We start from the raw sequence: 17086 nt of genomic DNA on the forward strand, positions 1-17086 counted from the left end.
TTCTGCTTGACCTCACTGGATGCCGTGCCAGTATTTGTTGTTCCTGTTCACTTCAGAATCTGCAGCAGTACTCCAGGACAGGCACACAGAAGGCTCTGAAGTTCCTTATCATGTTTTTAAATAACATAAATTAATGCAGCCCACAAGATCCTTGAGGGAGGATACCCAGTACAGATAGAGCCAAACACTAAAACAGTGCAGAAGTGCTTAATATTTTCCACTGAGTTCACCAGTTTGGTCCTTTTTTTTTCTTCATGGGAGCATACAAAAGGTCAAACTTCATCGGAAATCCAGATTCCTCGGGTCTGTTTTCTCTCGCCCTTTAACTCAAAGATAAAGGAGTTACTCTTTATTTACAATGATGAAAAGGGACAGGAAGTCAGGTCCCATGGGTCCACAAATCTGAAGTAGAAATCTTATGGCTCTGTAGTTCTATGATACTTACCAAACTACAAGGTCCCATCAAATGTTTTTCCCACTTTTTTTTTTTTTTTTTTTTTTTGTCTTTTTCACTCCTAGTTATTTCTGGAATTACAAAAGTTGGAAGTATTTGAAAAGGTAGCACATGAAGTTACCAAAACTTTTAAGTGCCACAGATTCTAAGTGCCACCTGATCTTCTGCAGAAGCTGTGAAACTTACTATCATCTTTGCCTCCAATACAGTGACTGTGCTTGAATCATTCTCTTGTTCTGAACTGAGTTTTTGAATGTTATTTTTTATATTTTCATCATAACAGAGCACTGAATCAGAGTGAACTTGTCGAGCGTGTAACATGCTGCCATACATATTGGATTATTTTTGAGGTGATTGTCAATGAAGAGAAACTAGAAGGGCTTGGGTTCGGTGCAAGAGATGCTGGAGACCTTGGACAGCAGGAGAGAATTAACGGGTTTGCATTTAGTAGAAGGAGATGACAGTCCTTTCATTCTCTGCAGGAGCAACAACACATGTCCAAATGTCCGCAGTGTCAGTTCACTTTAGAGTAATTTTAATAGCAATGGTAAATCTGGCAGTGATAGCAGAACTATGTAATACTACCAAAATCAGTGATATTTCAATTTGGCACTACAAAAAATATGATAAAATATTATGTTTAAGGAGACAAGAAAATGGAATACTGAGTTCGACATAGGTGCACTGCAGTCTCCCTCTCCTTTCCTGAATACCTTTTGTAATGTATGTATTTTTTTTTTTTGTTACAGTGCGGACATGCTGCAATAGACCCACATAATGATCAGATTTTACATTTTGAAGTTCTTCACTAAATAATTTCTTTAACACTGCTATGAAAATAAACCCTTTTTCCTGCAGGCTGGAATCAGATCTTGCTTGTCTGTTCTGACAAAGGTCTAATCTTTTGCTGCCTTACATCTTGAAGAGGCACTTACCCTATACCATGCAGGTGCAAAATACCACCTTTCGAATACAGAAACACTGCACACCCACGTGCATTTGTCAGATCAGTCAACCTTTTCTTTCCACCCCATCCCCAACAGCATGAAGTCTGCTTTGCATTGATCTGGCAGTACAAAGTGGGTTTCTAATATGCATCTACATCACAAGTGAACTCCTCGCACACCCTGCCTGTGCCATGCCAGCAGTGCAGCTGTGGCTCACAAAACCTACCGAAGGAGCTAAGTACTTGAGCACTGACTCATGCCAACCTCCTACTCAGCTAGCTTAAAGTTAGCTCTGATGTTTCTACATCATGTACCTCAAGTTAATACAGACAGCCTGGGGATAATGCTTCTGAGATGCCTTTCTCATGGGTGACATCATCATGCTGTCACTGTGACAGTGGACGGCCAAAAGTTTGAATAATCCTGTGCTGCTGTGTTTGGGTGCAAGTTGCGGTGGCCAAGATGAACCTCCACGCTGAGGGTCTGCTCTGGGAGGCTGGGAGGACCTAAAGGCTTCCAGCTCCCAAAGAACCTTTTGCTCTTTAAGACTATACCAGGCTGTCTTCAAATGACTTCAAGTATTGATCTCAGTGTGCCTGTGTGTATACGGCTAGACAATGCAAAAAAATGCTGGGAAAAAGCTTCTTTTGACCTTCCTGGAATTGTTGATGAACACTTGTGGTAGCACTGAGATGAGAACTCAGCTGCTCATTGACCGATCCAGGAAAGAGCTGCTCCAAAGAACTACTCAGCATTTCCATTTTTCTGGAGTAGAAATGCATCGAGAGGGTCATCAGAGCAAAGGACTGGTTGCTGCTCTCGTGTATGCACAAAGTAATGCGGGATAACTCCTTTTTATTTTATAACAACATCAGCAACATAGATGGAGTTGCTGCCAATTCATACCAGTGTGGGAGGAAGAAGAATTTAATGAACTCAAATGAGATCAGAGGTCAGTGGAATTACCCCTTGATTTATTTCGGTGTAAGAGCAGAAACTGTTTCTGCATCCATTCAGAAAATGCTGGTAAAAAGCTGAAAAAGCACTGGCTTAGCAATTGCTAAGAAATTAATAGTTTTTATCCATCCAAATCTTTCTGTGCATAAGCAATGTCTAAAGAAAAAAGAAATAAAAGCTACACTTGTAACCCATTGCCTTTTTCAAAGCAGGCTATTACCTGTTCCTTGCACGCTTCCAAAGGCTGCATGCCAGACAAGGGACAAAGGCCACAGATACACATTTACACGTGGGTTAACTTTTCAATCCATTTTTTCATTTCAACAGAAATAATAAATCACCTTATCCTGGAGAAAGAAGCAGCTTGACACAAAACATACGGTGCCGGGCTATTTTTATAGCACACCTAAGACATATAGGGATTCATTTATTTACTCAGCTATTTAAAAGTGGCTACTCTTACTCATTCTCTGGACAGCTAAATGCCAGGTTGCTAAGTTACTGTTACTTGACATCATCTCCTCCCCAACGTGTTCCCACATTTGACAGGTTCACATGATTTACTAGGCCAGTCAGCTCGTTATTCACTTGTCCAATGACGTCTGGATAATCATTTTAAATTCACATCATGTCCTCCCCAGCAAGCCCCCAGATTCCACTTGAAAATATTTAAACTGCTTGTCAGCTACTAAGTGCATTTGTAACCACACCGGACAGCATACCTGTATTTTTCAAATTACAATTATTATAATTATGTTTAGCAACGTTCTTCAATGTCGGTTTGCATTTTAGAAGAGAAAACAATTACTGAGGGGCAAATAATGGGCTATATCTGTTACAGTCTAATTTTGCCCTGTGAACAGCTCACCTCAGCTATGGATGATACATATTAAATCCATTAGTGCTTTCAATTGGCATGAGGAAGGTAATACTACACATAATTTACCCAGTCAAGGGCATTCTCACCTGCTGATCAATTTACATATTCTCCAATGTCATTAGACAGGAGCTAGTCATCAGAAGAATAGAGGACCATACAAATTATAGACTTTGCTCATTTGACTCCAGTCTTTTTTATTCTAATTACAATCTAAATTATATCTAGGATTTGTTTTACTTCCAGACTAGAAAGCTTTTAATTAATATCACAGCTGTCCACATACCATCAGAAGTCCACCAAGTCACTTGATGCCTTACTACAGCGAATATGTACCTACAAGAATTCTTTTGTTCCTCTAAGCAGGGACAGATTTTCAGACAGAAGTGCCTGCCCAGATGGTTAGCAACACAGACACGATAGCTTCATGTACACAGACCACAGCCTCACTTCTGCAGGCTTACATCTAAACAACTGCCCAAACACATAACCCAAATTTTCAATTCACACTACAAGCCCTCAAGAAATTTTATTCAAAAGATTTCCTTTCTTTTCTTTGCAGTGGTGTATGCTTATCCCCTCTTCACCCAGAGGCAAAGCAATGCTAAGGGAGGTCCCTTCCGTGCTCTCTGTAGGCAGAAAAAGGGTCCTGCTAATTTGCACCCAGTGTCACACAGCCGTATACTACGCACACCCCTACGTCCGCATCAGCACACCTTCAAGTAATGCGCGCCGACAGCAAGGCACACTGATACAGAGCACAGATATAACCAGCACAAGTAACAGCTCTAGAATATTGGTTTAAAATGTCAGTTCTTCCTCCCCATCTGCACTTGGTATCACAACATTTCAATGAATTCATCTTTTAGTAGCTGCACATAGCAAGTGACAACTTAATTTAAATCTATATTAATAAAAGACGAGTTACGCACGCACCCACTGTTGATTGCCTATCTTCCATGTTAGCCACATGTTCAAAGCCATTATGTTGGTTGCAAAAATAAGCCACATTTGGAACAAAAAAAAGAAGTATACTGGCCATCATTCAGCTTCATCTTTTAATTTGGTGTTAGCAACCTGTGTTGGATGCAGAGCTCCTGTCCAATGCTTATAGCTTGGCCTTAGCTGTACAACCAAGATTTTAATTTATCTTATTGCATTTTGTTTTAATTTTTAACAACATTCTCAGCCATCCTTGTTAGAAAAGCAAAATCAACAGGAGACTGGACTGCCATTAACCTTTGGTTGTAATATCATGAACAGTCCTTAAAGCAGTTACACAAGATGACATAAGTGGCTAAGTGTTTCAGGAAATCTGAAGGACTGTGAAATTTTGTCTCTTAAGACTCAGGGGTCTGAGTGGACTCAAGACCTTTCCCCCTTGCTCAGCTGGAAAGTTTTTACCATAAACCCAATTAAACACTTTTTTTTTTTCTTTCTTGGTTGGTTGGTTTGGCTGTTTTTTTTTTTTTTTAAGAGAAATAAAAAAGACAGAGATTAGGAATTGCAAACCTCTACAATTACAGAAGCGATTAATCAAGTTCAGCTTGAAAAAAAAGCTCTGTAAAATCAGAGGTCAGAGCTTAGCTTAGGTCCCTCTTGTAAAGTCTAGAAAAAAAAACTGCAAGAGTTACTATGCCTTTCTGAGGGGTAAAATTGAATTAAGCCACTTAATTTTCTGACTGAAAAAAAAGAAAGAAAAGAAACCCAAACTTCAGGGCATGCAATGCCAGGGCAGTGTAGAAGCAGGCTCTTGGGGTAGGCAGCTCAGCAGCAGACATGGTTGGGAGCAGAAATTGCCAGTCCTTGCCAGCTGCTTGCTAAGCAGCTGCAGGAGTGACACCGAGTACAATGGTGTCACTTTGGATTAAATGCTGCGTACGTGAATGCGTAACGCAGCCAGATGTTTGGGGCTGAACTCTCTTTTCTGTTGCATGGTCGTGAGTGCTATTGTGCAAGCGATGTTGAGGCATTTACTTCAAACTCAAACAGTTGGCCCGGAATGCACACTGTTACACCCCTACCTATCTACCTTTGGGACATCACTGCCTTGTAATCCTTCTTGTGTTTATCTCTGTGACATCTCTGACAGGGACAGAAATTATAATACATTTTTATTTTATTTTATTTTATTTTATTTTTTTATTTTATTTTATTTTATTTTATTTTATTTTATTATTTTATTTTATTTTATTTTATTTTATTTTATTTTATTTTATTTTATTTTATTTTATTTTATTTTATTTTATTTTATTTTATTTTTTTAAACCTGGGGAAGATGCCACCAGAGAGCTAAGGCCCACATTCCCAAAGGCTTTTCAGAGCCTAAGTAAATGGCCAGAGTAAGCCAGAAAATATCTGTCAGGGCTGGAAACTTAATCCAGGTTCTCAAAGGAAAAATTGCTGCTGCAACCAGGGGTTGTCCTTTCAGCCTGAGTCTCCTGACACAGGCCTTCCACAGGAAGCCCATAGACTGGATTTTGACCACTGCTGAGCATCACCTTCTCTCTCTCTCTCTTTTTTTTTTTTTTTTTTTTTTTTTTTTTTTGCTGTGGCCTATTGAGTACAATATTATGATGCTCTGAGTGCAGCCAAAGCACAATTCCTACTAGCTTATTCTGCAGTATACATTTGGCAAGAACAAAGCCATCAACAAAACTCAGGTACTTCTATAGCATGTGTGTTTCAGCACCACACAAAGCTGAAAGCCTGAAACGCTGCCATCGAAGGCAGCCGGTCAGAGCTGGGCCTTGCTCAGCCTTTGACGGGCAGCCACAGAAGCAGCTCTGTGATCAGCAGCTTTCGCACACCCAGGGTCTCGCTGGCAGCCTGCTTGCAGGCTGGTTACAAGGAGCCTGCAGACAGCCTGTCAGCGCCCAGAGCTGCCTGACGCCATGCCAATGCCACACTAGGCCGCCCTCACCGCACCGTGGCACTCAAAGCCCAGAAGTGCATGGGGCAAGGCAGCACGTGCCCCAGGCAAGCCGTGGCTGAGTGCCCACAGTGTGCCGAGCCCATCGCTGCTCTCTGCCATGGACGGCTTCATATGCTCCTCGAGAAGGCTTCTGGCTATGCCCGCAGCTGTGGCCAACAGGTTTGAACCAAGTCTGGGTGGCAAGGTTGGGCAGCACCCGCACCCGGTAGTCAAGAAGGATCTGCCATGCTGTATCCCTCTTACAGGTGCCCACTACTTGCCCTCTGCAGCTCCTGGAGTTGTGGAGACCTGCCAAATCCCTGCTCTGTCCTCCCCAAATACCCCCGAGTTTAACAGTCTACTGATGGCGGGAGGTGCTGTCTGTGGCAGCAGGGACTCTGCAGTTGATCCAAACCTGCTGAAGATGATACAAAGCCTTCTGCCAATCCCGGCAGGTTTCAGAGGGAAGCCTGGGAAATTCTGTCCCTGTTTGTTGACTCAAATTATAGTCGTGGGGTAGGAAACAGGATCACCTCCTCTTGATTAGAAAAAAGACATTTCTGCTTCCTGTGATTTATATGCACTGTTCCCACATTAAAACTGTCACCTGGATGATTGATTCCTGAAATTTGCTACATCACATTTCCTTTTGATGCTGCCTACTGAAAACAACTGCTTTCCCCAGCTAACAAGTCATTCATTACAACTATAGTAATGAGCCTAATTGAATTATATAAACAGAAGAAGATACTTTAAATGTACCAAGTATTTCACACTGCCTTTCAACATTTTTTTTTCCTTTTGCTCCCTTAGTGTTCTGTAAGTAATAAACTGCTACTCACTTTGAATGCTGAAACTAAACTTTATTTATTTCCTCACATTCGTTGCTGCTGGGTGTGCACACAGACACATATTCCTCTGTTACTACAGGTCTGCATGTGCATGCTCGCCTGCTGCTTTGACTTCTGCAGAAACACTGACAACTCGTAAGGACATCAACACCATCCTGAGATAATGCGTGTATACAAAACAGGAGCAAGTTTCCACACAAACAATTGTACTGAGGATTGCAATGAACACTGCAAAGCCTACTTCATTTTATGAGCAAGAATATGTCCATGTCTTTGTTAGCGTGTTTGACACAACTGCTGCACTTCTCTTAAGGTCTGGGTGAGTTTGCACCAATTGCTCTTATTGAAAAGTATATGGCCACCACAAATTCCCGATGAAATTTTATCCCCTCTACACTGAAACCATCAGGTGGGCTGGTAATCCCAGGAAGGCAGTTCTAACAAATGGGAAACTCATACCATGAGGATAAAACCCTAAAACCCAGATAGGAACTGGTGGGTTGCAAACCTACACACAGACAAAATCTCACTGGTATCAGGGGACCTATATCAGGGGACCCCATATTTGGGGTGTTTGGGGAAAAGCCCATCTTACTCTTACGGTAAGGCAGATTTACACATATACAACTCATTGTCCACACTCCTTGTTATATGTTCTTGCAATTAACTGCAAAAAACCTGCTCAGTTTGCAGTGCCTGTTTTCATTTCCTATATTCAAGCACTAACCAGAGCTCCCAGCAAAGAAGGTCTTAACAAACCCATGGGTGCTGGGACACTGCGGGGGGTGGGGGGGGGGAGGAAGGACAATTGTAGGCCAGTATAGGAGAATTAAGGCAACTCCACCTCAGGGCGGGAGAGAAATGCATTCTGGATAGAAGACAGACTGAGAGCTTAAAAAAAAGCACAGAAAGGGGTTTAAATGTTGACCAAGACAAGTTGCAGATGTACTGGGAGAAGGAATATTAGAACTGACCTTACGCAGTATGGAGCAGTCTGAGCCTACAAGACCATGTCTTTTTCATACAAACCCACTAAAGTGTTATTATTTAACTACACTGTTAAAGACAGCCATATAATGCTTCTCCGTGAAAGATGAAATAAGAGCACTACAATTATTAAAAAGACACAAAAGCAAAGAGCATTACTCACCCGCAATATTTCTTCCACACAGCTGGAGTCATTGGGAAGGGTAACCTAGGTTTAAAGAAAAAAAGAAACGTTTAGTCAGGCACTGGATGCAAAGTTCAGTGGCTAACTATACAGGTGAAGAGCTAACAAGAAACTTCCTCTGTTTGAAGACTGCTGTATCCATGCTTGCTGCCTACCAAATTTTCCTGTTCAGATCAACAAAAATCATCAGCAGGACTCATTTTGACACTTGGGTGTTTTTTGTTTTTTTTTCTTTTGCAGTGCTTTGTGCTAGGAATGACACTTTTGAAGCAATAAAGTACTCTGATTTCCTCACAGTTGAGAACTGGCACAAGAATTGCCTGAAACTTCAGTAATTGAAGAAGATCCCACTGTTACTCCTATCAGCAACCTTCAGAGAAAACACGAGGCTTGGTTTAACGTGCAGCAGGCTGCGGTGAAGGACAGAGGTGGTAACACTTAGGAGAAAGCTGTTATCATCAACTATCTTATCCTACAGTTTAATACGCTAACAGCCAAGACGGCTCTTAAAACTTGAACACATACTGTAGTAAAATACTGGTTGGACTATAAGGGCAGCTGCTGATTTTGTTGTCCCTCACTTCATTGGCCTGTTCCAGGATAAGTATCATGTAAAGGCTGAACAGCACACAGGAATCCAGCTCAAGAGGCTTGACAGATATCCCTTCTCCCCTTAGAAAGACGCGTTATGCTGATGCGCACAACCAGACTCATACACACACACATGCTGCCCTTAACTTCTTCCAATTTAATATACTCATTTAAATGATAGCTACAGCATTTGCCACAATCCCTCACTGCAAGGTTATTAAACAGCACAAAAGCTCTAAATACTGTGAACAATTATGTAAACAACTGACAGACATGACCTGTATGTGCAACCATTTTGCAGTATGTGCAGCTATTTACAATGGATTGCTATCATGGCCGTGGAGCAGGGTAGGAAGAGACAATACCTGGGGGGGAAGTACCAAAAAACAAGTATAAATATTGAGTAAGGCTTTTCCACCCCTTGGTGAGTAGCTTGGTGATGGACACTCATGACTTAAATTAATCCCTGTCATCCTAATCTGCTACAGAGCTTGACCAAAACATGACCATGTCTTTCCTCCTAGATTTCAACTAGCATTACTCTTCAAGAATGAATTCCTACAGCTACAAAAGTCAAAGACCAAGAAGATCTATTAGGTCACCATGTTCATTCCCTACTACTGTAGCACACTTTCCCCATATTTTCTAGTACTGTGTCTAGTCTAACTCAAAATCTGTAGGGAAATGGATCTCCTATTCCTTCATTTAATAAAATGTGGAGTAGTGTTTTAATCTATTTGGCCCCTTTTTGTGATAACTAGTTAAAGCTCTGCTTTCAGAGTCACCTCAGCCTGTCTGTAGAGCCCTTCCAACTACTTACTTCCCTTTTCACTTACACCATGCATAGATATGTAGAATTATAGTCTGCTTTTTCTGAATATTTTATGTTCAACTTTTAGCTTCTTTCCCAATAAGATTTTCCATTCCCTTGGCTTATTTCTCCACTGTTCTCTGAATTTCCAACAGTTCATCAATATCTAGAAAAAGATGTACTGAAGTGAACATGACCACCCTGGAGGAATATCAGTGATTGTCAGCAAGTACAGATTATCATTTTCCATAATGCCATTTAAAAACACTCATCCAAAGAAAGAAAGAGACTTATCTTTTGTCCCAGTTTTTACTCTACTCAAATTCTACCCAAAAACCCTAGGCTGAAAGCTTCCAGTGGACGGTCAGCATTAACTGCCATAGGCATGGATTCCTCCTTCATACTGCATTTCTTGGTATTCCAGCACTTCATTGTCCCTCCCTTGATACACTCAATTAAATTTTCCTTAAATCACTTCTTTTTCCTCTCAATGTCTCTAAATTCTTTGCTAATCTGTGTTTTCCATACCTCATACATAACTTCCCTTTCAGAGAGGAATACAGTTAAATAAAATATCCCTCAGATTAGCAAACATGGGTATTACTGCAATGTGTAGTGGGATAACAGAAGTACATATGTCTCTAATACACTCCTGATATTTTTTCATTGAAAAATTAGTATGTTGGAATATGAGAAAACAAAACAAGTATTCCCCCAACAAGCTCACAGCATACACACCAACCACAAAATCTCTCACAGCAGTAACAGGAGCAGCTCAAAATCCAGCTGAGTTGGTCAGACTGGGAAAAATGAGAGCAGCAGAGGTACAGCAGCCCTCTCTTTACATCTCTCTCCTCCCTCCTGTTACACGTGCCATTTTCAATGGTTAGCCCCAACACCGTGTGTATTCCTTTGTTTAAAAATGTCATAATTGTGCCACGGCCTGAACACAGGGCAGACCACGCTCTTACTTGCTTCACAGAGCTCTCCCAACCCACAGCCCTGTTTAAGTTTATGTTACTCCAGAACTAATGATGATGATAATAATAAACATACCATTCTACTTTAATAAAGCCCACTATATATTATGCAATCACAACCAGCTTCTGCTGGCAGCACTTGCTAATAACTTTAAATGTTCATGCATCAATTTAATTGTGTTAATGGCAAAGAAGATTTTAATGGCTTGACAGAACTTTTGTTCCCTTTGGCACTGCTTTGTTTTGAATCACTGGTATTAAAGTAATGCAAGATGTCAAAGTGCTGTGATTGTCATATAGGGAGATCCAAGTAGGAGCTAGCACAAAGAAGAAAACATTTAGATTGATGCAAACATTAAAAGAATAATTATTACAACATGGCTATCAGAGAGAAGATCAATGTAAGAGTCTTTCAGTACGTTACTATTAATGGATTTCTCAAGAAATGAGACCATTTTTCTAAATCCATGCTGCAGTTGCACATTCGAAGAGACTTGAAAGACGCAGGCCTATTAGAGACTTAGAAAACCCCAGGGAAAAAAAAAAAGGAAAAAGCAGCCTTCCAACCTTTCAAAGTATGAATCAAAAATTGCAGGTTAATTGCCTATAAACATTTGCATTCAGCAAACAAGTGCAAGCAGGCCCACATGGCCCACCACAGACTGATCAGGAGAGAGTGAACCACAGTAAATGGTGTATTCATCACCTACCCAAGCACTAGTGCTGTAACAAATTGTTTGTACAATTGCCATATTCATCCAGGAGTTTAATCAAGATTGGACATCCCATGCTACTACTTTCCTAATTTAATAAAAATTGAGCTGTTAGAAAATATTATGTGATTTTCCACCCTCTCTCTTTGTTAGCTTTCATCAGTTACCAGATTCCAGTCAGAGGACCAGAACTTTCATTTCTGCATGCTTTTGGTGCTTCTCGTCCCATGTGAGCAGTGTGGTCTAACCCAGTCAAAAGGGCAGGTTCCAGGATTTTTGCCTCCCTATGACTGAGCAGTTACACCTCACATCATGAGCTCCCCTCTCAGCCAGCACGAGCTCCGGATTGAAGAACAGTTAATATTACATAAGCTGCAGATTTAAGTCCTGAGGTAATGTAACTTCAATCAAAACAAAAAGATTTCACAACAGCTACATGCTACACTGAACTTATCTTTCAATTTCATTTTAATCTGGCAAAACTCTTTTGCATCAAAATGCTTCATGTTTGCTTTTAGATATTGCTTCCAGCCTTAAAAAAGGGAAAAGAAAAAAAAAAGAAAAGAAAAAAAGAAGGAAAGAAAGAAAAGGTCATATGGTCAAAATCTACCAGCTAGCATTATAAGGCTCTCTTCACATTTCAGTCTCATAAGAGAAAGAACAGAACTTAAATGACGTGGAACCGAAGGCTTAATGTATGGCTTGGACGGCTCAGTGCTAAACTTTAAAGAGAGGGAAGGAGGGCAGAAATATAAGAGTGAGGGCATAATAGCTTTAATGTTATGCAGATCAAGTGACATTGGGTGAATGGTTACAATATCTGATGAGTCATGTTGATCTAACCTTCCATTTATTCATTCATCAGTTCCTTGACCACTCTTACCTCCTGGACAATTTATAACCTGCATGAGATCAGATTTTGTTTTTGTGGCCATAGAAAAGTCACATAAGGTCTCTTTTCTCTTTTTCTTTTCTGTCTGCATTTTACACCAGACAGCAGGCATTTCTTGAAAATGTTAGCAACAAAATCTTCCAAAAGACATAACAGAAAAGTCTTAAAACTTCAAATGTGGTGCTAAAAAGCAGAAATGAATCATGCCTTTGCCAGAACTGACTGACCACATTTTCATCTGAATAAACTGTTTGGGAATAATCCCTCTGGCTCTAGTGGTGCACAATCGGCATTCAACAAGTAACCTCTTGTTCTTATCTTTGTTTTATCAGAAAGACAAATGTAGCATGTTATGTGATTGTAGGAATCCACTCCCACCTCCTGCATATATGAGCACCTATGTGCTTGTACATCACAAGCTCCACTTGCACTGTCTCTTTCTTTATCAAGGGACCCATTCTGACTCTGGGCAGATGAAGCTCACAGTACTGTTTACTCCTTTGAACAAAAATTGATTTTTCACTTGCTAGTAAGAAAAGATCCTGTGCATGAGCCTTGATTGATCATTTCCAGTGTGCGCCACACAGTATTAAGAAGAAAACACTTAGAAAACCAGAAGCAGCAAAAACAGGTCTGTCAGCAGAACCTCATCCTACAAATGCCTTCAACTCCTGCCAGGCTTCCGAGGAACAGACAGTACTTGTTTGTTTGTTTGTTTGTTTGTTTTTTAAAATATATTTTTACAGGTAGGACAGCTTTCCACCACCAGCTTTCCTCTGACAGCTATCAGTACCTGCTTGCGTGTTCAGGGTTCGTTTCCCCTCTTTAGTCATTCCCTACATCTTTTCTAGACTTACCCTTTTTCAGATAGCCACCTGCCCCTCAGCTGTGATCTGGCTATCTGTTTCTCCTCCTGAGGAAGACTGTTTCACATTTACTTAAAGTTAACTTCATACCACTGCACAGAGCCCACTGTTCTCATCTCCTTGGGTTTTACAATTCATGCTTTTGTCTGCTTCCTGCCTTGTTAATATTTTGTCCCCAAAGGGTCATTCATGTTAAAGACACCTGAAATAGATGTCAAGCTAATCTCACTTGCTGGATGGATCTTGGCTCTTCCTTACTAACATTAGTGCAAATGGGCATGAATGGGAGCAGCAAAAGAGCAAGGAATGAATATTGCAGCCTAAATGGTACTTTTTTTTGGGGGGATGTATTTGATATTCATGAGGTTATCACCAACATATATTAGTACTGTATGTTTGGGCTCTAGAGGAAACTGAATGAAGTCAAACATGGTGCTATTAAAAAAAGAGAAAATAGCTCCTTTGGTATTCAAATACATATATGTGTTTTTCACAGGGTTATTAATTCTCAAGGGAGTCATTTGTGGGCTCCAAATAATGTATATTCACTGTTTTCCTTCAGTACCTCCACCATCCTGGAACCAAAGTACCATGAGAAGACTACGTTTCCCATTATTTCAACCCAAAAAGTATCTCCTGGGGCTTATTAAAAGGTCTGTGAAAATATATACTTTGTATATATAAAGAAATTAAGAGAGAAAGAAAAACTATTGCCTAAAACAAAATACAGAGAGCTGCTCCTCTGTTCCACCTAATACAAACACTGCACTGTGAAGAGGTTGTGTGTGTCAAACAGGCATTTACTGGGGAACCTGGGAACAAGGAAAAGTTTTAAGGAGTGGACCAAGTTAATTCATGTATTGAGGCAGGACAGCCTGGCCGGCAGTCAGTGCTGCTTTTTCAGTGCTGGATGGAGAAATATGTGCCTCTTCCCTCGAGTAAAGCACATTTAGCTAGGAAAAATAACTTACTAGTGTGGTCCAAACTGTGACTGAATCAGACTCCTGCTTACTTTAGTGAACTTCCCTTAAAGGTCTCTAGTTGAGAAGCCAGAACTGCCCACAATGGGTACCTTCAGCTTTATACAAAAGCCAATGACTCCAACACACTCCCCTGCAGTCCCTTAAGTAAAAAAGGAGCCGCTACACCAACCTGGGGCACAGAGGTGCTACCCCACAATCTGGAAGGCATTACAGGTCCCTACAATGAGCTCAGCTTACAACAACCTCCCAGTCGGAGCAACCTCAACTGCAAGGACGACATTTTTTCTCTGGCATTTAGTTCTGCAACAGCAACCTTTAAGCTGGGCTGACCTGGATGTGACGATTATATTTTCCGTGTTCTTCCCAGTGCGTATTCTATTTAGCCCATTTTTTCTTTTTCATTTCTTTGATGTTGTCTTTTAAAAATACTATTTCAATGTGGATCAGCATGAAATAGTCTCCATGAAAGCACAATATGCTGATGTTCAATTTAAACTCAATGGTTCTCCATTATTTTCATGCAGCAAATTGCCAAACTCTATTAGAGAGAGAAACCTGATAAAGTGATCTCTCACTTCAGGGTCTCCTGGGAGTAAGGCTGCACGTTTTACTTATAGAATATTCTGAATGCAGTATTTTAGAGGCTTGCCGTGATGCTAATACCAGAGTAACCGGTAATGTCAGTATGCAGCCAGGTCCAGCAAAAGTGCCATTTGCAGTATGTTTGATTTGTGACCAAAATATTGACTGCTTGCATAGAGGCTGGCGCATCCTATTTAATACTGACAAAGAACAAACAAATTGGGAACTTAATAGTCTTCCTTCCTTTCTCTCTCTCTTGTTCTCTTTCCTCAGTTTCCCCTCTCTTCCTCCCTCTCTTTCTCTTTCTCCGTCCCATCCTCCTCCACCCTCCAATGACTGCAAGTACTCATTTGCTTATATAATGTAAGTACCTTCTCTTATGTACCTTATTCTGGGAGCGGTTACCTTATATGTTTCCATTAAATTGATGATAAAAAGCACACTGACCTAAAACGCCACTGTGCACTTGTCCACTTTAAACATCAAAGCCTGCCTAGCAGACTATGCAACCCTCTGGTGCGGTGAGATATATGGTGTGGCAGAAATAAAGATCAAGTGTCTGCTTCTTGTCTTACTTCTACCAGTGTGAATGAAATCTAACTCCTCTGAAGACAGTGAGGCAGCTCAAGTACAAAAGGAGCGTGAAGTGAGTTTGGCTTCCAAGTCTATTTGCTCTCAGTTATAGTAATGTAAATGAGAAGCTGTATTTATTCTCAGCGTAACCCTTTGAGTAGAACCTCTTGGAAATCATTCAAAGTCCCTCGACTCTACAGACACAACCATCTAAATTTAATACAACTTGGAACTGGATCTCTTTTAAATCTATTTTACATTAGCGTAATTTAGGGCCTATTCCCCGCGCAGGCCAGGCAGAGAGCAAGCAGAACCAGGCAGCGTTGTGTGACGCGGCTGAAGTAGCAGCGAAGCCGTCGGGTCAGGCTGTGGCACTTGTGACACTAAAGCTCCACTGATGTCAGTGTGGTTGCATCAGTGTAACCTGAAGCATTATTTGACCTCATGAATTCAGACTATAGCATTTCTTTTGGGCTTTTAAAGAGGAACCTTTTTAAGCATCTATTTACATTTGACAGCATCTCTCCCGTGGCTGCAGGAGCACAGCGGGCAGCTGTGCTGGTTATCTGCTCCACTTCATTTTTTTAACCAGGTATGAATATCCTCACGGAAAAGCCTTCTCCTGGGTTTAATTTGTACAGCAGTTTGCACAGTTGCAAGGCCAATGCTGGGGCCCAAATTAATTGCTCAAAGCTTGTTCGCAAATTGCTGGTTTTCCTACGGCCCTCCACCATAGCCACAACTTGCAAATCGCATCCTCAGCGCGGCTTTTCAAACCAGAAGGCCAGAACCGAAAGGGCAAGGACACGGTCTTGCCCAGGGGGGGAACACGGCAAATGTATTTTGAAATATCTTCAAGTTGAACTAACAGCATGCCTTTTAGCACAACTAGTCCACACATATTCTTTTCTTACATAAACTTCAATCAAATAAATGGAGTTCCTATGTGAAATAAAAGCCATTTTCCTTTTATTAAGAACAACAAAATAGCACAAGTGATGATTAAGACTTTATTGGGATCTGATCCAAACCCAGACTACATTAAGAGTCAGATCTTATGCTCATTAAATAGTAAAACATGATTATCCCAACTGCCACCGAACGTCGTGGTTATCATACAAAAAGGGAGGTAAAATAATGCTTTTTGGACAGCACAGAACTTAGAACAGAGAAAATCTGATTTTGAATGGGATCTTTATGACCTCCCTTTTAGTTACATTTCTAATTAAAATGCTTTGATCTATTAATGCCAAGGGACGCTGCTAAATGTATTCAATACAGAAGTCACATACTTTTCCTGAGCTCCCAAAATCTCTCAGATCTGTATGCACTTACGTTATGTGCAGTTAAACTGCTCGCTAAAATGAAAAGATATCTAAGAATAACTCACTTCCATTAGATTTATAAATCACATTAATTAATTCTACATCTCCAGTGGTGTGGAGACCAAACTCTAATGCGAGATCTAATTAAAGAAAAGGGGGAAAAAAATTGGAATTGAAACACAGAAGTAACTGTTTAGCCTCAAATTAATGAGGCGCTATGCTAAGCAAGAATGTCCATAAATCCCTAATGAGGATTTTAAACACATTAAAACTTCCTAATACAAAGTGTTTGCCTTCCTTTTATCCAATAACAAATAAGCCAATAATTTTCTGCCTCTAAATGACACTATTAACTGTCATGGCATGTTTTATTTGACAAACCCTCCATTCAAATACAGTAAAACCAATTAATTTGCCTGCTGTGAAATGTGTTTCTTGATAGCTTTTATGTGATTTTTCTTCTCAAAGAAATGTAAATAGGAGGTCAATGTAGGTGCCTGATTTTGCTTAAAAATATGCTGCAATAACTATAGATTTTCTAGTCAGTTTGCATTTCAAATGAATTGAAAGATAACCTCCATTTTCAGGTCATCAATCAC

General features: G+C 40.5%; 1 protein-coding gene across 7 annotated transcripts in view; it reads right to left on the minus strand.

Moving 5' to 3' along the window:
- The window catches only part of AFF2 (ALF transcription elongation factor 2), a 357089-nt gene that overhangs the window by 138943 nt on the left and 201060 nt on the right, over positions 1 to 17086 (minus strand). For all 7 annotated transcript variants that reach the window (XM_021273092.4, XM_013100505.5, XM_027465059.3 and 4 more), the window contains exon 4: positions 8151 to 8195. In XM_021273092.4, coding sequence (XP_021128767.3) covers positions 8151 to 8195 — 45 coding nt within the window. The remainder of the gene's footprint in view (positions 1 to 8150; positions 8196 to 17086) is intronic.

The sequence above is a fragment of the Anas platyrhynchos genome, chromosome 10, assembly GCF_047663525.1.
Source record: "Anas platyrhynchos isolate ZD024472 breed Pekin duck chromosome 10, IASCAAS_PekinDuck_T2T, whole genome shotgun sequence".
Classification (NCBI taxonomy): Eukaryota; Metazoa; Chordata; class Aves; order Anseriformes; family Anatidae; genus Anas; species Anas platyrhynchos.